At 35.7% G+C, this 20,236-nt stretch overlaps 1 protein-coding gene across 1 annotated transcript in view; it reads left to right on the forward strand.

Moving 5' to 3' along the window:
- The first annotated feature begins 1,476 nt into the window (after nt 1-1,476).
- The window catches only part of FGF10 (fibroblast growth factor 10), a 145,074-nt gene continuing 126,314 nt past the window's right edge, over nt 1,477-20,236 (forward strand). The window contains exons 1-2 of the mRNA XM_074282558.1: nt 1,477-1,951; nt 2,094-2,913. Of these exons, the coding sequence (XP_074138659.1) occupies nt 2,562-2,913 (352 nt within the window). The 5' untranslated portion in view covers nt 1,477-1,951; nt 2,094-2,561. The remainder of the gene's footprint in view (nt 1,952-2,093; nt 2,914-20,236) is intronic.

Below are 20,236 nucleotides of genomic sequence, written 5' to 3' on the forward strand. Positions count from 1 at the left end.
TATATTATGTTGTTTATAATAAAAATGCTATTTCCAAGTCTCAGTAGGTACAAGCTAGTTTTGTTTTTAATTGCATAAACTATACAGATTTTTCTTTCCCAAACTTCAACTGTCCCCAAACAGCAGTCTTTTGGCACAAGGTTGACTTTTATTTAACAAATTACTCATGGTTAGTTAGTTAGGCTATCTAAATGATAAACATTCAGTAGAAATCCTGGTACTGCTGGGCAAGCTTGGATTCTATTACGAAAATAACAGATACCATGATAGCATTTCATTCTGAATACAGATCAATTTCTGGCAACAACCAAAAAAAAAAAAATTCCCAGCCTGGGATTGCATTCTTCTTTACCTAACATGTATGTATGGTAATGAATGCCTACCTTGAAAGAACTTGGGGAGGAATTGGACCGGCAGGAAAGGAAAAGGGGGTGGGGTGGGGAAGGAAAGGGCGACTCCTTTTAATGATAGAGTTTGTTTTAGTTTGTTTATTGTAAAACAGGGTTCCTTAAACATTAAATTTGAAGATGGAAAAAAAAAAAAAAGCTCCCCTTTATGGCAAAGTGCAAAGGAAATTGCATAGAAAACAGACAGCAAGGCATTCAGACAGATTTTATGGTAAAATCTTTGCAATCCCAGTAAAGTGCCATTTGCTTTGAAGTGCACGCGTGATTCAGTAAATGACTCATGTTAGCAATTAGAAATTGGTCATTTGGGTCCCTGATTTCATTTGAGGCAAGAGAGGGGCGACTTTAAGGAGGTCGATAAATCTCTTTGGGCTTAAAAGGCAGAGCGAGGCTAAAGTGTGAACTTTTTATTTCAGCAACGGAAGCGAGAAATCAGTGATTCATTAAAGCAAAGACCTCCTTGGAAGCTGGCAGAAGAGGAGGAAAGGAAACTAATTATGTCTTCGTTGTCCTCTCCCCCCCACCCCTTTTCCGTGTTTGCCCTGACCAGTGTAAAATCTGCTTTTGAGGGTTTGTCGGAAACACTTTCCCCATCTCTCCCTCACTCCTTTCTCAAAGCGAGAACGAAAAAGTCAGTAAAGAAACAAACTCCATGTGGCTCTCAAGCACTTCACTGCCCCCCCCCCAAAAAAAAAAAAGGAAGAAAAGAAAAGAAAAAGAAAAGAAAAAAGAAAATCTTACGCTAGAAAACAAGTCAGAAAGGGGCTCCCAGAGGGGATTAGTTCAGGCTGAAAGACAGCAAAATTAGGAAAGCGTGAGTATACAACGCACGCTGGTGGTCAGCGTGCAGAAGAACGCTTTAAGAGCAATTAGGAAGAGTCAAAGGAGTCTGTGGCTGGTGCCTCTTCAGAGGCGAAGAAGAATAGGCGGTACGCAACTCCTGCTTCTAGTTCGGCTGCAAAAGCACTGTTCTTTGCCTGATGCTCTGAATCTCCCTAGTTCTCGGAGTCTCTATTCCCCACCCCACCCCCTATCCCTTCTTTCCCTTTCCTCTGTCTCTCCCCTCCCTCTCTCTCTTTCTCCCCCTGGAGTTCTCCCGTCCTCGCGTTCCCTACTGCAGAGAGTTTCAGATGTCCCACCGCTGCTTGACCCCCCCTTCCCCCCATCTCCCCATCCTGGCAAATAAGATTTGACCACCAGAGGCATATCCCACCTCTGGCTTGTAATCACTGACATTTGGGCTACAGCCTTCAACCTGTTTACAAGTGGTCTGGGGAGGGGGGGGGGTGGAAACCCAATCCAAAACACCAATCACCACCACTGGAAACAAGAAGTTACTTTCTGGAGGCTTCAAATGAACAACTACCTCCACCACTAAAAAGAGAAAGAGAGAGAGAGAAAGAACGAGAGAGAGAGAGAGGGGAAAGCAACCACCGGCATCAAACTGCTCCCTTTAGAGCCCACAACTCCGAAGCAACGGGCTTCTTTATGTCTACAGCTGGCTAACTGGTTGTGGGGCTCAGGATAGAAAGAACGAACAGAAGGTGCTAATCTCCAGAGGGGCTCAGGCATCCCCCTCCCCAGTCCCCACCCCCATTCTCTTTGGTTTTTGTTCACTGTGCTGTCATCTGTTTTTTTTTTTTTTTTTTTTTTTTTTTTTTTTTTTTTTTTTTTTTTCCTTTCCAGACTTTTTCTCCCATCTAACATGGTGAAGAAAGGAGTGAAGAAGAGAACAAAGTAGCTACTGGAAAATCTGGTGTGAAGGAAGGAAGATTGCGGGCCACCAGCAGCAGCAGCTACCACTGCCACCCAAGTGACACCGCTTCCTGGGAAACTTACATAGACAGACCACAGAGAATTAGAGAGAGAGAGAGAGAGAGAGAGAGAGAGAGAGAGAGAGAGAGAGAGAGACAGAGAGAGAGACAGAGAGAGAGACAGAGAGAGAGACAGAGAGAGAGACAGACAGACAGCCGGCTGTTCATTTGTGCCCCTGAGTTATGGATGTTGATGCGTTCACTTCAGGCCAGATCAGAGCTCTGAGGAAGATAGCCAGCAGCAGCCAACAGCAGCTTTCTACTCATCTTTTACCGGGTTTTACCCTTCCAGTATGTTTCTTCTGATGAGACATTTTCTAACGCCGAGAGTTTCAGTACAATGTGGAAATGGATACTGACACATGGTGCCTCAGCCTTTCCCCACCTGCCCTATTGCTGCTGCTGCTTCTTGCTGCTCTTCTTGGTGTCTTCTGTGTCTGTCACCTGCCACGATATGGGCCAGGACATGCTGTCACCGGAGGCCACCAACTCTTCTTCTTCCTCTTCCTCCCCCTCTTCCTCCTCCTCCTCCTCCTTCTCCTCTCCTTCCAGTGCGGGGAGACATGTGCGGAGCTACAATCACCTCCAAGGAGATGTTCGCTGGAGAAAGCTGTTCTCTTTCACCAAGTACTTTCTCAAGATTGAAAAGAATGGAAAGGTCAGCGGGACCAAGAATGAGAACTGCCCATACAGTAAGTAACGAATACAATTTTGTTCTCCCTCCACCCACTTTGAAATTATTCACCCCTCCAGCCTCCACGGGGGAAAAATATGTTCCAGATGTGACCCGCTAAATATCGATGTTCTCAACCCCCTGTAAAATGATTGAGTAAAATAGTTTCACTCTGGAGACCCCTGCATATATTACATCAAGCTGAGGACACCCGCTCCCTTCTTTTTATTCACTCTCCCCACCCCATCTTCCTCAACTGGCTTGTTCAGGAAACCTCTCCTACGAGAAGGAGGGGGTTCTTGTGCCTGCAGTTATCTGTGTGTGCTTTCTCTGCATGCATCCACCCTCCACCACCATCCTGGTTGCAGACAGACCTCTTCTTTCTCCCCTGTAAATGCTCTAGAAAACAAATTTTGTTTCTGTTATCTGGCAGTCTTGCTAAGAGTTTTGGGCCGATCTACTTCAATCTGAAAATAATTACCCAATGTCAATTATAGTGGTTTTATGTGAAATTTTATTACACAGAGAGTGAAGTTTGATTCCACTCTTGTCGGTTCTTCCCGCCCCTAGCCCTACACAGACTGCTCCACTCCCCCATAGAAGGAAAAAAAATATATTTTCTCCCTGGTTTTGATTTTTCTATATCCCTCCGTGTTGGTTTGAGTGATTGCAGTCCATGAAGTTAACTTTTAAGGCATCACTGCCGCTATTTGTCTTCTTCCTGCCTTCTCTTATGGTAACATGATGCGCTTGTATGCATTGTCAATAGCATATGGGCCGCTTTGTGGTGTCCTATCCTACTCTTTTCTTCAGAAACCTCTCATATTGCACAGCTATATTACAGCAGCATTGTAAACATCTGGGGCTGTCTTCTCAGAGACCTCACACACATTTCATTGTCATTCTTTATTTTCAAAGTAAAAGGCACAAAAGTCTTTTTCCATGAATATAGTTTACCCCATAGAGTGAACTTTTCTTCTCAGAACAAATTATGGAATAGGATTTTGGTAAGGTATTTTTAATCTCCTTATTAGAAAGAGAGGGAATTAACATGTGTGCTTCCTTCAGTCACTCTGGAAATGCCATTATTATTGAATTCACTGCTTTTCCTGGCCATTTTCAAATAATGGCATTGGGAAATTGCTAATTGTTATTTGAATGTTTCCCAAATATAAAATATGATACATTGAAAACATTTAATAAGTTATGAGATCAAAATAATTTTACTAGTCACATTAGGGTAGGAGACAATGAATTGCAGATAGAGCCTTTTATTCTTGTCTTTTGATAACTCTAATTGTGAAGTTTTTTTCCAAGGTAAAATATCCAGGGTAGATAGTGGTAGTGATGATTGAAGGTAGAGTGGGAGTGATAGCTTGCCACACTAAGTAAGAACTTATATTAAAAATGTAGGTGAAAAATGTTTTTCGAAGTTGGTTTTTCCATAATATGTGTGTACCAATGAAAACATGAATAAATATGTTTTCTTATAAACTACCCCAATTGCACATTTCCTCCTTTAACTTCTCTTCCTCCTTTTCCCAAATCTAGAAGTTTTTCATGTTATTTGTAGTTTTGAAGATTTGGATTTATGGCTATTATATCAGAAATGTCAAATATTTCACTTTGATGTGTTTTTTCCCTACTTTTCTGATTCATAGAAAGTGGTTTCAGGTGATATAATGTCATAGTAAAGTTGTTTGCAGTAGAAAGCCATTTGTCATCATAATTCTTGAGATGATGTTTATAGTTTTTTTGTTTTTGACCAAAATTTTGACAACACCAGTGTGTGCTTAAAAGATAAAATAGTTGTGGTTTTGTTTACTAAAGACTCTGGGGGAAAGCTGTTCAAATATTTATTGACAACTGAGCATGGACTCCTTCCCTATCTATCCTCTTGCCCTATGTAGTACTTTTCTGAGTTTTCACCTCACAAAGAAAATTAAAGATAGAGTGTTTATCTTGAGTAAACTCATTATATTAAGGCACACTTTCTTTATTACCAACTTCAGGCATGCCAACTCTGAATGTCTTTATGATGAGATATAAGAAGATCCTAGGAAAGGTGATTTAAATTTAAAATTCAGAGCATGTGCTAAAATCAGTCTTTTCTAAAAGAACGATTTGTGTTATTAACCATTTAATGGGATGAGTCATTCCATTCTAAACAACTCTATTTTGTGCTGAACTATTTCCATGTAAGGAAAAGAATAAAATTTGATTGGCTTTTAGGGGGAAAAAAAGGGGGTGGTATTAGTACATGAAGTCATTGAAACTACCCAAAGTGTAGCCATGTGTTCTGTGATTGATAAAATTGAACAAGTTACAGGATGTATGTTATCAACTTAAGCATTTTTAAAATAACTTGTATTTTATTCTTAGTGGTACACATGAAGGGAGAGGGAAAAAAAGTTGAAAAGAGATTATTTTGTTAAATTATGCCAAAGTGCATGCTGTTTAGTCTTTCCAAGAACATCTGTATCAAAACATCACAAGTGAAAAGCAGAGGTTGTACAAGTCTTAATTTTACATGTGCTTGGATAATCAGAATGTTGCCACAATTTCCAGCTGGCCTGATTTAGCTGAAGTGCATGGTGTCATTAAGATATTGTCTAAATGTTGTGTAATTACATGTGAAGAACTAACTTGTGTCATGCCTACAGGCGAGTCAGCCAGCCCACCAAATGGTAGCCTGTTAAATATTAGGGTATCTAACCTCTGAAGTAGTGTGTCAGTTCCTTGTCCAAAACCACATTTCAGTAACATTTTCCTAAACAAGTTATTAATTACTCTCCATACACAAAGCTGATCTTTTAAGATTTGTTTATTTGAAGCTTAATTTTCGTTGTTACTTATGACCCTAGTGATATGACTGCTAAAATAAAGTCACAACTTATCTTGGAGGTTACATGCCTGTTATATACTGGATAATTAAACAACTGTTTGAATGGCTCTTTGCCAGCAAAATACTATCAAACAAAAAGCAAATAAGAAATCACCCACAAATATCTCAAAAGCATGTTTGTTTTCTACCTTCAAAGATAATTCCCAGTGCCTGAATCATGCTAAAAATACTTCATGGGCTAAATAAAGACTTATTCTGTCTAACGTTTACCGTCTTGGTGATTGAAGAGTATTAGCTTTTTTCACTTTGTGTCTCTTCATGCTTATAGAATAAGAAAATGGAGATGAATTATGTCTCTTCTGTCAGAAGTCTGGGAAAGCTTGAATAATTTAGAGTAGCTGTACTGTGTCTGTCACTAGATATGTGCAGGCTACTTTAAGGTTTGGTTTATCATTCTTTACATCTAGAGCTTTGCCCTTGAAACACAACCACTCAGCACTAGCTCTTACCTCAGAGAAATCCTGGATACAGCTGCTCACCCCTCTTGCCCCAATGCTGGTCTGAAAGGTTTATTTCCAGGAGGGAGTAAAGCAGCTGAGGACTTCTCCTGAGACAATTACTTAGAGAAAGGGATGAGCTCTCATATGAATCTTAATAAATCTATTGGCCTCTTGGAATTTCCTATTGAGGTTTCTGAATAACTGAATGCTATTGATTGTCCATAATCAGTTAAGAAGTATTGTTGGTTTCTTTGCCCTTTCTCAAAAGAACTGACTATATCCAAGAACAGAATTTCTTTTTGCTTTGAATATAAATGAGAAGCTTCCTGGCAGCATGTATAGAAAAACTGACCCAGACACATACTAACTGTACTACTGTGGGGTAGTCACCTATCTTCTCAGTGCCTTTTGGCCAAGCTACTCTCTAAGAAATTTACAGAGTTGTTGCTAATTTGTATTAGTGAAGAAATTCTCAACATGAATGATAGTAAGCCTAGCCCTGCCTACCTCCCCATCTTTCAATTTTTCACCCTGAATCTCTCTTTCCTTCAAAAACAATTCACTCACTCATTCTCATTCTATCATCGGTCAGTCTTTGATTCAATTTCTCTCTCAATATGTCTCAGTGTGTCACTGTAGCAGAAATGGCATCTCATTCTTCTATAGATGCTTTCTCCTTACTTAACAAGGCATAAAATTCAAGGCACAGTTATCTAGAGTTGGGCAAAATTACTTTGGTTTTCTGGTGATATTTTTCACTTCCATGATAGAATAGTTGGGGGATATAATTGGTCCTGGATGCACAAACAATATATCCACAGATCAATCTCACTTATGTTAACTGAGGTCATTAGGAATACATGGATACTTAAGGAAAAGCCACTAATTTCATTGTCTATAGTAATTGTTTACAGCTGACAGCCAAATGTTTAATTGTTCCCAGGTGTAATAAACTAATTTGATTCTGAATGCCATTGGGAAGTCAGGTTGTTCTAAGAATGTCTGCTGTCCCTCCCTGTGTGTTGTTGCATAAAAAACTGAACTGAGATTAGGAATCTGGATTTTAATTCTTTCAAAACAGTTTTCCCAGTCAAAAAGTATAGACAATTTTTCCAGGATGGAAGCTTTCCATGCTTCCATGATTTTTAAATTAGGACAAACACTTTTGTTGGAAGTTTACTTAATAAATGAGAAGGGTGGCAATGACTTCTAAAGAAAATACTAAATTATTACTGCTTCCTAATAAGGACTTTTGGATTTTCTGTACAAAAGGAAACTTTACATGTCTTTATGACTTTAATTGGTCTCTCATTTGAGTCCTAGTGGTTTCTAGAGTTCACTTACATAATTTATAGCAGTGTTCAGTCATGAGCATGGACGATTTATGAATGTTAAAGGCACTGTATTATTTAATGTTTACATGACACTGTTCTATTACCTTTATTGCATTCCCATCGTATAGACCCTCCACATTGATAGCACTATCATAAATCTATTAAAAATGTACAATTGGAAAGAGCTTCCTCCTTCATAAACCTGATTTATCATCTCCTGCTAAAAGAAGTCTAAGAAAATATTTGGTAAGGATGACAGTGCTGATATAAAAAAGTACAAAAAGAGCTTGCGAGAATTATTTCAAGACTGAAAAAGGTCTCAGATGTTTTCCTAGGGAAATTGCCTTTGGTTTGAAAGCAGGTGTTTTTAAAGAGATGGATCACAGAACAATGACATTAGATGTATTTCTATTTGTATACTGAACTGCCGCCAACTTTAGATTGAAAAAAAAAAAAAAAGCAAAGCCATATTGCCTAGGAAATACCGTTAAATTTCCCATGGATTATGTTAAACAAATTTTACTTTAGAGGAAGAGTTATGTCTGTCTGTGAATTTTTTAAAAAGTGCTGGGAAAGGTATGCTAGTTTATTTTAAATAAATCTCATGTTCCTTAAATTAATAAACTTCTGTTGAATAAAATCCAACTCCCGTGGACCTTAAATGTCAAACCACTCATACAAAAATCATGCTAATGATAACTTCTATTTTTATAATGGAAGTATAAATCTATACTAGTTTAAGGTGATCTGAATTAATGTAAAATAAATTCTAGAAGGTGTTTTTTTTTAATTGAAGTGGAGGAAGTGTGTAGGGAAGAATTAAAGTACTGTCTCCTACACTTAATAGTCAAAAGGCAAATCTTCTCTGGGCCTCAGTTTCTTCACTGAAGTGGTTGAACTTGACCTCTAAGTTTCTTTTTAGCTCTAGATCCATAATCTTAAAATGATCTTCTTAATTTAAATTTCATTTTAAAATATTATTAGTTGAAATTAGGATATTAGGGTTAAATGTTTAGGGGGAACTGATATCCTTCATTCAGTTAAGGAAAAAGTAATATTTTCACTAAAAAGGGTGATTTTTTTTCAGGGAGTACTAGTTCTATTTTTTTCATATTTGAGCAATGATTCAATCTTCTTTGATTATAGCATAACTTGTAAATGGATTTGTCTTCATTTTGTGACAAATCCATACTTTATCTCAATGGATATTAATCTCATATATAATACCATAGATTACCAAGCTCATAGATCATATCAGATTTCGATCTAGGCTCCATTTATTTATTTAGAATTAATATTCAATTTATTTATTTTACAAATTTTACTCATTTTACAAATGCTTTGCATTTTCCATGTGAACATTCTTATTTGTCCTCTAGGACTATTTCTTTTTACCTGGGGCTCCTACCTATCCTGCTGCTGCAAGTCAGAAAAATGTCTGAAGATGTTTTATAATTGATGACAAAACAATAAAAACAAAACAAGATAGAAAAATGATTGAAAAGAAATCAATCTGGATCATGGGAAGCCATCACTGACTATAGACCATCTAATTAATCATGAAGAAAAAATGCTGATATATTAAGGGGGAAAAAGTATTAAAAGAGTCTTTAATTTGTATCCATTTTACACAAATAGAAAATTTCAAGATATCTCATTAGGAGACAGGTCATATACTAAATAATAGCTCTAAAGGTTCCCCTGCTTTTAAATCAAGTCCCTTGTGTTCTTCTTTGAACACTGTGTTCTAATTGGAACAATAAATCAAAGAAGACACACCAAGTAGATTCCCATGTAAGGTGGACAACTGGACAGTGCTTTTCTACTGCTGCTAACATGTGCATCCAATTACTGTTTGATAGATTCATAGTGCTGGCTGTAAAGTATTGCCTTATTTTATAGTTCACCTAATAATTCTTTAGCCAAACTCTGTCCACATTTACCTATAGCTAATCTCTTCTTCCCTCCCTTCATCTCTCTCTCTCTCTCTCTCTCTCTCTCTCTCTCTCTCTCTCTCTCTCTCTCTCTCTCTCTCTCTCTCTCTCTCTCTCTCTCTCATCATAATGAGGAATTTTCAGACATGGGACATGTTTCCCCTACAAATGAATGATGGCAAGGGCTAATCTTCTGTTATAATATAGGAAGGAAAACAGCTCCCAAATCTGAGCTTCAAATAGTTGCCATCAATGTCCCCAGGTATAGCCTAACTCTGGTGATTAGAATTTTACTGCAAGAGTAAAGAGTAACTTTAAATTACCATGTAATTACTGTTTCTAATATTACTTTCCTCCAAGGTTAACATGTTTGATTAATTTAACACAGGGATTAAATTAATTTATTCTTAAAATTCTCTCGGATGTATTCCCCTTGAGTGAAAGGTCAGAATGAATGATCTTCAATATCCCCTACCAGTTCTAAAATTTGGCTCTATGATCTAAGATGACTTGACACTTTTATAGAGGCTTTAAAATTAAAGAGTCATCAACCTACTCTCTAATAGTCCTGTCTTCAAGTGCCTTGACATTAAAATCAGGAATCAGCATGCTGTGGCACTTGTATCTCTGAGTAACTAATCCAAATGTTACTTAGAATGTTTCCTCACCCTTCCCATCTCCCTCCCACTGTGAGATCATTGATTTGGAGCTAGAAATGACCTTAGAGATCATCTAGGTAAACCCTCTCACTTTATGGATAAGGAAACACAAAACTATATCTCTTCTCTGTTTTTTCTTCCTACTCTTTGAATTTTCCCTTTCTGTCCTCTTCATATTCTGCACCTATGAATTAAACTACAGTCCTAAATTGACCCAAATAATTGCTTTGAGTATTGAACAGATTGTAGAAATTTAATCAGATCATATGGACAGATTGTGGGGTAGTGAATATACAGGTCTAAAGTCGGGAAAATTCATTTTTCTTAGTTCAAATTTAGCCTCAGACACTTAACTAGCTTTGTGAGCCTACACACATCATTTAAGTCTGACTTAGTTTCCTTATTTGTAAAATAAACTAGAAAAAGAAGTGTCAAACCACTCCAGTATCTCACAAAAAAGCCCCAAATGGAGTCAACAAGAGTTAGTCACAACAGAAAATGCTGAACAACCAATTATATTATAGACTCTTAATTTGTAGTACCTAGGATTTGACTATAAATTCCTTGAAGATAGAGCTATCCTTTTTTCATCTTTGTTTTCCTGGAACCTAATACACACCTAAATATGACAATGAAACATAATTTTTCCTTTCTAGTATACTAGCTCCCTCCAACTAATCAAATGAAAAACTGTCTATGACTTAGTAGATATGTCCTAGGTAATTAGCTACCAGAGATTAAATGTCTTTTCTTGGGTTCTCCCAAAATATAAATTTCAGAAACAACATTTAAACTCATCTGATTCCAAGCCCAGAATTCTGTTTAATTTGCCACACTGATTCTAACTAGTATATAACAGGAACTTTACATCTAGTGTTTGATGTATTTGTTAAAGTGAATTGAAGTATTTTCTGTTCTTATTAAAAATCTCTAAATAGAACTTCAGTATCGTCCATCAGTGGCCTGGTTCAATTTAATCTCTACCTCATGGAAGTTTAGCTCATTTTCTTTACTGGAACTCCCATATGAAGAAATTCCCTCTAGCATTACAAGCAGGCACCTTCTCCCTTATTTATAGCCTTAGAGATTTTCTTGAAGCACTGAGCAGTTAAATAAATTGCCCAAGGTCACATAAGCAGTAAGTGTGTATATGGAAACTTGAATCTAAGTCTTCCTGGCTTTGAGGTCAGCTCTCTATCCACTACAGTCATCCCCTCTTTAGTCAATAACAATAACATATTTTATGGTACTTTATTTTGTCCAAACTCTACCTATTGGGATTGTGGTATAACTTACTGCCATCACTTTTATAGATGGGAGTCAAAGTTCAGAGAGGGAAGAGGTCAAATATTAGGAAAACATGTTCCATATATAATTTTGGTCAATCTTAGAATTCGCTTTTCCAGGCTACATTCAATTCTATTCAATATAACAAATATTTAAGTGATGGCTATGTGCAAGGCATTGTTCTGGGTTCTTTCTTGTTCCTTGTAATTTCCCTCAGGGACTCCATTTTCAATCCCTTTAAGACCTTATGTCACCTATTACATTTCCTATCATACATAGATGTTGATATTTTGCCAATGGCATTTCTGGTAATGGAACATAAATATAATTTAAGGAATCACATAAATTTTTTACCATTTTATATATATAGTCAATAAGCGTACATCAGACAATAAATGACATTCATAAAACTAATTTTAGCTCATAATTTGTAAATTGCCAGGTTTGTTTTTGTTCAGTATTTTATGTAATACTTCTCTAAGTGTCACTAGTTTGAGTCCTGTGTGGTGTATAAGGTGGAGAGTGAAATCTATTTTCTTACCGTAAAGTAATTTATGAGCACCTTTGCAAAGTAGAAATAGTGATGTATTGGAGTTTAGAGAGATTTCTGTATATAAATGCTAGCACTGACTCTTAGTTACTAGCCAGCTGTGTAAACAATCTGAGCCTCAGTTTCCTTTTTTATAACATTGAGCTAATACTTGTAGTACCTACTTCTGGGGATTGTTGGGAAGATTAAATGAGTTAATACGCATGAATTGTTTGGCAAATTTTGCAACATCAAGTAAAATGTCAGTTATTATTATTGTAGAAGGTTAGACATAGTGTGTGATCTAAGTATGAATTCCACCTTATAATTACATGTTATGTGTTAATTACATGTTATGTGTTCAAGGATCATAGAAATCTATGATAGATAAAAGGAATCTCAGAAACCATTTAGTCCAATGTCTTTATATTAAAGATAAAGAAGCTTTAATTTAATTCAGGATTTTTTAATCTGTAATCTATAGCCTGCATAAATTCTGTGGAGGAGAGTGAACTCAGGATTTTTAATATTTTGATAACTACAGATAAAGTGCTAGATTTGTATTTAAAGAAGACTTAAGTTTGAATCTTGTCTCAAATAGTTATTAGCTGTCTGACTATGTAAGTCATTTAACCTTTGATACTTTTAGTTTCTTCATCTAAAAATAGGGATATTAATAATTTACCTCTAAATGATATAATATGTAAAGTCTCTTGTGAAGATTGAAATGCTAAATAAATATTTATCAGTAGTAGTGGAAAGTGAAGAAGGAGGAGATAGTAGTAAGTACTAATAGAAGGAAGAGGTGAATTAGGAGTAGGAATAGTAAAGCTTGAGAAATGTACCAGAAGTCAGAGGGAGATTTGATTACTGAGAGCTAGGATATTCTTGGATGAGGGAGGTGATCTCCCCAAATATTTGCAATGTTATTTTGGCATTGAAGGATGAGGATGCAATAGATGAATGAAGGAATGGGTTGTGCCAGGTGATTGGACCAATTTGAACAAAATATGTAAGTGAGTATGTATTTGATGGTGAGGCTATATGAATATACTCTTGGTCAGATTAGAAGATTTCAGTTCTAATGTGCAACACATAGCAAGGTGTGCTGCCTTACAAAGAAAACAGAAACAAAATGTACTATAAATTATATGTCCAAGTTGAGTTAAGATGGTAAGAGCTTTAATTTTAGAATTTCCTGATATTTCAGACCTTAAGATCTCAGTTGGAATGTTGCATTAAACAATATTTGCATCCAAATCTCTTTTCTCTCTCTGGGGGGAAAAAGAAAGAAAAAGAGACCATCAGCATTTTTGGAAATAAAAACTATTAGCTTTGGGGATATTGAAATACCCAAAGTACATGAACTTTGTAAGAGTTCAAGTTTGGTCATTTCAAGAACTTGTACTTGGGGGGGGGGGCAGAAGGGAAAGGAAAACACTCATGGAAAGAAAGAATTGGAAAATTGGCTTCAATCTTCATTCCAAAGACATTATGTCCAAGAGCTCTTGGGTGTCAGTTCACCATTGAATCAAGAGGAAACGTACTACCTACTGTGTCATCAATCCAAATGTCTTTAGTTTAGCAGCTCAGCTTTTTCTATTGACCCATCTTTGTTTTATTTAATTTTGATAATCTAAAGAGATTAGCCCAAGGTAGTAGACTTACAACTGTTTTTTTTTTATGTTGAAGTCAAAGTCTGAAACATTTTTAAAATAGTGATGTGATTTAAAAGAGTATTTATACAACTGGAACTATTCTTTATAATAATTAACTTGATTGTGAAGGAAATCATTTTAAGTCTCTCAAAATTTACTACTTATTACTGCATTTCTTTCTATATACAGGGAGGCATAGTAGAGGTAGTAGTTAAAATTCTGACTCTAAAGTCATGAAAGTCTGGGTTCTAGCTTTGCCCCTGACTATCTGTGAGATCTTGGGGAAAGGTACCTTAGCTATTGCTGTTTGTTCTTTATACATTCAGTTATGTTTGATTTTTCATGACCCCATTGTCAATCATGTTAACTGGCTTTTATTGACAAAGATACTGGAATAGTTTGCCATTTTCATTTTCAGTGAATTGAGGCAAAAATGTTAATGACTTGCCTGGGGTCACACAGCTAATACATGTTTGAGGCAAGATTTGAACTCAGGTCATCCTGACTACTAACCCAGAGGTCTATCCAACTGAACCATCTCATACTTTAATTATACAGTATAGAGAAATTGTTTATCAGCATTAATAGGGACAGGCTGCCACCAGAATTTTGTCAGACTGAAATCATAAGTCTGGTCAAAAGAAATGTTTCAAAAAGTCTTAGAATAAGAAAGAGAGAGAGAGAGAGAGAGAGAGAGAGAGAGAGAGAGAGAGAGAGAGAGAGAGAGGAAAGGAGGAAGGAATAGGAAGAAAAAGAAAGAAAAATTAATTGCCTTATGTTTGCATGATACTTTGTGGGTTTACAAAACTTTCACATATGTTATTGCTTTTGATTCTTCCAACAGTAGAGGGAGACTGACAGAGTAGGAGTTATTCTCAGTTTGTAGATAAAGTATATGAATCCTAGAAAGGGTAAGTAATATGCTGGGAATCCCTAGCAGTCTAGAAATAATAGGGCTGAAAATTGGGCAAAGAATTTCTTGATTCCCAGTTTAATGTTCTTTCCACAATACCATGCTGCCATTGAAGGAAAATGTTGAATATTTTCTGAGATCCAGGGGACAAAAGAGAAAGTATTGAAGTAAAATTGAAAGATCCTCATTTGATGTTTAGTCCAATTTCTTCCACTTTATACATATTTTATTGTAAGCAATTCATCTAATTTTGGCTTGACTCAGATGCCTAATTTGTTTTTTTTTTAGATTACTTACAATTCTCTTTTTTATTAATTTTATAATTATAACTTTTTTTGACAGTACATATGCATAGGTAATATTTTTTTTTACAACATTATCCCTTGTACTCCCTTCTGTTCCGAAATTTTCCCCTCCTTCCCTCCACCCCCTCCCCTAGATGGCAGGCATTCCCATACATATTAAATATCTTATAGTATATCCTAGGTACAATATATATATGCAGAACCGAATTTTGTTGTTATTCTTGCAAAGGAAGAATTGTATTCAGAAGGTAAAAATAATCTGGGAAGAAAAAAAAACAAACAAAATAATAATAATGTTCACAGTTTACACTCATTTCTGGATGTAGCTGATTCTATCCATTATTGATCAATTGGAATTGGATTAGCTCTTCCCTATGTTGAAGATATCCACTTCCATCAGAATACATCCTCATACAGTATCATTGTTGAAGTGTATAATGATCTCCTAGTTCTGCTTGTTTCACTCAGCATCAGTTGATGTAAGTCTCTCCAAGCCTCTCTGTATTCCTCCTGTTGGTCATTTCTTACAGAACAATAATATTCCATAGCATTCATATGCCATAATTTACCCAACCATTCTCCAATTGATGGACACCCATTTATTTTTCAGTTTCGAGCCACTATAAAAAGGGCTGCCACAAACATTTTGGCACATACAGGTCCCTTTCCCTTCTTTAGTATTTCCTTGGGATATAAGCCCAGTAGTAGTACTGCATATTTTGACAACTTTTGGGGCATAATTCCAGATTGCTCTCTAGAACGGTTGGATTCTTTCACAACTCCACCAACAATGAGATGCCTAATTTGTAAAAAAAAATGTTATATTTATAGAAACCCATTTCTATACATATTTGAAGGCAAGATGATTTCTTGGGGTCCCATCTACATTTTATGAATCTTAAGACTTATAAAATTTGTGTAATTATCATCTGTTCTTCCCTCAGTCATATCCAGTTGAATCTGATGCATTGTCCTTGTTATGGCCTTATTCAGTCTGATGCCTCTGTGTTTATGGAGTTGGGAAGACTGGAAATCTTGCTAGTGCCAGAATTAGTTTGGAGACAGAGAAATCAGAATGTATTCAAAGGATCTGTTTTCTCAAGTAATGAGAAACTCTGTTCATTAGGCATTAGGTTCACACTGTTTTTGTGTATTATCCCTTCCAAAAACATTGATTTAGTGCTATCATGCTAACAATTCTGGGATTCTGTATAGAGAAATACTTTTATCCAGCACTCTACAAATCATTCAACCCATACAACAATCCAATAGAGATACCATCATCCTCATATTACAGGATGCTCTGTAATTGAGGAAATTGAGATGCTCTGATGGAGGAATTTGGTCAAAATCACACAGCTAGTGAGTGTCAGAACTATAATCATAGTCTTTCATGGCATGAATACACCCAAATGCAATTGGTATTGAGTGTGGACTAGATGGGCTTCTTGTCTCTGCCACATGGGATGTGGCATTTAATTTACAATGATGCTCCACATTGGAGTTCCTTGATTTCATTTTTAAGATGGACCTCTTTGGTAGTCTGGTGAGGGCTACCAAGTCACTTTCAGAATGGTCTTAAATACTCAAAATAATATGTATAACATGAAATTATATTAAAATGCAAATATACATAGATATGTAATTATTATTGTAACTTATTCACTAATTCCAACTTAAGAATCCCTTGTTAGAGGATAACCTACAGATGACTCCTTCATTGAGTATGTCCATAATAGATTATCATAACAACTTCTTATTCCAAGATCAAGAGCTTACTTTAGTGAAAGAAAAATAAATATGTATTAATTTTCCTATTATAAATCCTTCAGCTTCATGGGCTGGTATGAACAAGGTCCCTATGACGAAGTCCAAGGCTGTGCTGAACAATAGACACACCTGGTTGTCTTGATGTTACAAAAAAGGTTCAGCTCTGGTGCTGAGGCTTAATAACTTTGTGACTTTGAATCAATATCTTGAACTCCTTAGAATTTGGGTTCTTCAACTATAAAATGGGATTAATAATATTTGCTCAGGGCTATTGTAAAGAAAATGTCTCATAAGACAATGTCATCATGAATTCTCTAATTATTATACAGACACCAGAGAACATTCAACATTTTAAACAAGAGACATAGTTGGAAGATGCATACAAATTCTCCACAAAGACTTTATCACAGGAGAAGCAAAGTACACTCAAATGGTAGAGGTGGTTCAAAAATTAAAACTGCAAAATAGGGAGAGAACAGAAGAAGAAAAACAAGACTACCTCAGCCCAAGGCACTTCAAGTAGCCTATTACATTCCTTTCCTAAGTAGAACCCAGAGGCTGCTTTATTCATGAATGTGATCCTTGCTTTCCTGGCTCAGACTAGAGCAGCATGTATTCTTGGGCTAGGAGTGGGAGGGGAAGTGGGGAAAAAAAACGCTTCATAAAAAAGGGATTTTTTTTCTTTTTTTTTTCTTAGTTTTTTTTTTTAATATTATTCTTTCCAATTATATATTGAGACAATTTTTAGCATTCATATTTACAAGATTTTGAGATCGAATTTTTCTCTCTCCTTCCCTTCTCTCCCTTCTTCCTAAAATTGTAGGCAATTTGATATAGATTACACATGTGCTTTCATGTAAAACATATTTCCATATTAGTCAGAGTTGTAAAAAGAGAAATATGACAGAAGGAAAAGATATATGAAAAAGAATAAAATACATGGGAAAAAAAGCATGCTTCAATCTGCATTCAGAGTCCATCAGTTCTTTATCTGGATGTTGATAGCATTTTTCTTTGTGAGTTACTCATCTTAGATCATTGCTTTGCTGAAAAAAGCTGAATCATTCACAGTTTATCACACAAGTTGTTGATACTATGTATAATGTTTTCGTATTTCTGCTCATTTCATTTTGCATCAGTTCATTTAAGGTTTTCCAGGTTTTTCTGAAATCTTCTGGTTCATAATTTCTTATAGCAGAATAGCATTCCATTACATTAATATACCATAGTTTGTTCAACCATTCCCTAATTCATGGACATCCCCACAATTTCTAATATTTTGCCACCACAAAAAGGGTTGCTACAAATATTTTTCCCATGTAAATAATTTTAAGCCTTTTTATGGTTTCTTTGGGATACAAAGCTAATATTGGAATTACTAGATCAAAGGATGTGCACAGTTTGCTTATCCTTTGAATACAGTTTTAAATTGCTCTCCAGAATGATTGGATACACCAACAGTGTATTAGTGTCTTAATTTTCCCACATCCTCTCCATTATTTATCATTTTCCTTTTTTTGGACACATTAACCAATCTTACAAGTTAGACGGGGTAACTCAAAGTTGTTTTAATTTGCATTTCTCTAAGCAAAAGTGAATTAGAGCAAGAATCCTTAAACTTTTTTCACACACAACCTCTTTTTGCCCAAGAAATTTTATATGATCTCAGATATACAAATCAAACATTTACTGATAATAAATCATAATTTTATGACCTTCACATTCAGTTATATGATCCTATATGGAGTCATATCCCACCAGTTTAAGAAGCTTTGATTTAGATCACTTCTTCATATGCCTATAGATACATTTGATTTGAAATTTGAAAATTACCTGTTCATATTCTTTGATCATTTACCAGTTAGGGAATTGTAATATTTTTCAATCAAGATATCCCCAGATCCTGAAGTGCTTCTCAAAAAGTATGTCACTAATGGAATTAATAAATATTAAAGCAAGAGGAATAGTTGACTATCAAAGAATGAGCCAGGGATTTTGGGGAAATTTGAGAATTTATTTTGCTAGACTATACTTATTTATTATGAGGTTTTTACTTTTTCTCTTTTTATTATTTTATTTGTGGGAGGAGTTGGTAGGAAGAAGAAAAATAAATGTTTGATAATTTTAAAAAATAAATTTAAAAAGGAAACCCTTTCTCCATTGGATTTCTTAGCAGCAGACACACACACACACATACACACACACACACACACACACACACACACACACACACACACACACATAGTGGCTTTCCTGCAGAGAAGACAAAAATAGATAGAGAAATAAGTGGATGCTTGCCTCAGTCTTTATTGGATATACCTCATGTGAGACAATCTATCCAACTTTTGAGAGAGAGAAAGCACACTGAGTCTCAGTAGTTTTTTGTTGTTGTTGTTGTTGTTGCTGTTATTGTTGTTATTTGTTGTTTGTTGTTTTTACCTGCCAAAGAAAGAGAGAAACTCCATATTCTCTTGGAGCTGAGGGAGTGCAACTGTCTGCTTTTCTGTCTGTTTTTCTTATTTATAGATAAAAGAAAAGGCCTTCCCTGTTCTTCTTATTTAATTAGGCTACGTATAATAACCTTTTAGGTTCCCTTGGGGGTTTATGATCTAAATTCTATCATTTACATTGTTTTTCTTTAAGGGTCTGTCCTTGTAGAACTGAGAAGATTGGATAACAAAAACTCCATATATCAAATTGGAGTGTTGTGTTAAGAGAGTTGGGTTGCAAGTTTGGAACCAATAAGTTTGATGAGCAGAAAATTGCTTTTTTATTGCAATCTTGTGACCTATTATTGATAACTTCCCCCTTAATGAAAGCTATTGCATTGCTTGGACTGAAATGATGGGTGTACATCAATGTTCAAATTTATGAAGGTATTGAATGTAGAATTAATTATAGAAGCTTGGAGTTGAAAGGTATCTAAGATATCATTTAGTTCAATCAATGTTGGAATCTTCTACCATATTCTTCATCAACAGGTAGCTAGGACTATGGTGAAGGGGAACCCACAAAGGGCATTACCTTTGGAGATAATTCTAATTGCTTGGTAATTTTTCTGTAAGCCTAAATATGTCACTTTTTACTTCTCCTAACTTAGGCTGGTTTTATCTTCCAGAGCTAAGCAGAGTTAGTTGAATTATTGTTAATAATGCCTTTGAAGATAGCGATGGTGTACCTAATGAATTCTCACTTTTCCAAATCACACATACCCAATTCTTCTATTCATCTTCATATGGGATGGATGTTAGTCCTCTCAACAAGCAGCTAAGTGGTGTAATAGGCAGAGCACTGGACTGGAGTCAGAAAGACCAAAGTTCAAATTGTGCCTCAGTTATTTACTATTCTTTGACCTTCAACACAAGATCTGCCTCATTTTCTTCAACTGTAAAAGGGAATATAATAACATTTCTCTTTTAGGATTGTTGTAAAATTTAAATGTATGATATTTTTAAATCACTTAATACAATGTCTGGCATATTATAGAAAGGCTTGCTTTCTTCCTTAATTTCATTATCCTGATCAGGGCCTACTCTGATCTATTTTTGTAAATCATAAAATATATAATTAAGTGCTGAATATGAAATTCTAAGTATGATCTAAAAAGA

Source organism: Sminthopsis crassicaudata, chromosome 1, assembly GCF_048593235.1.
Source record: "Sminthopsis crassicaudata isolate SCR6 chromosome 1, ASM4859323v1, whole genome shotgun sequence".
In the NCBI taxonomy this organism is placed as follows: domain Eukaryota; kingdom Metazoa; phylum Chordata; class Mammalia; order Dasyuromorphia; family Dasyuridae; genus Sminthopsis; species Sminthopsis crassicaudata.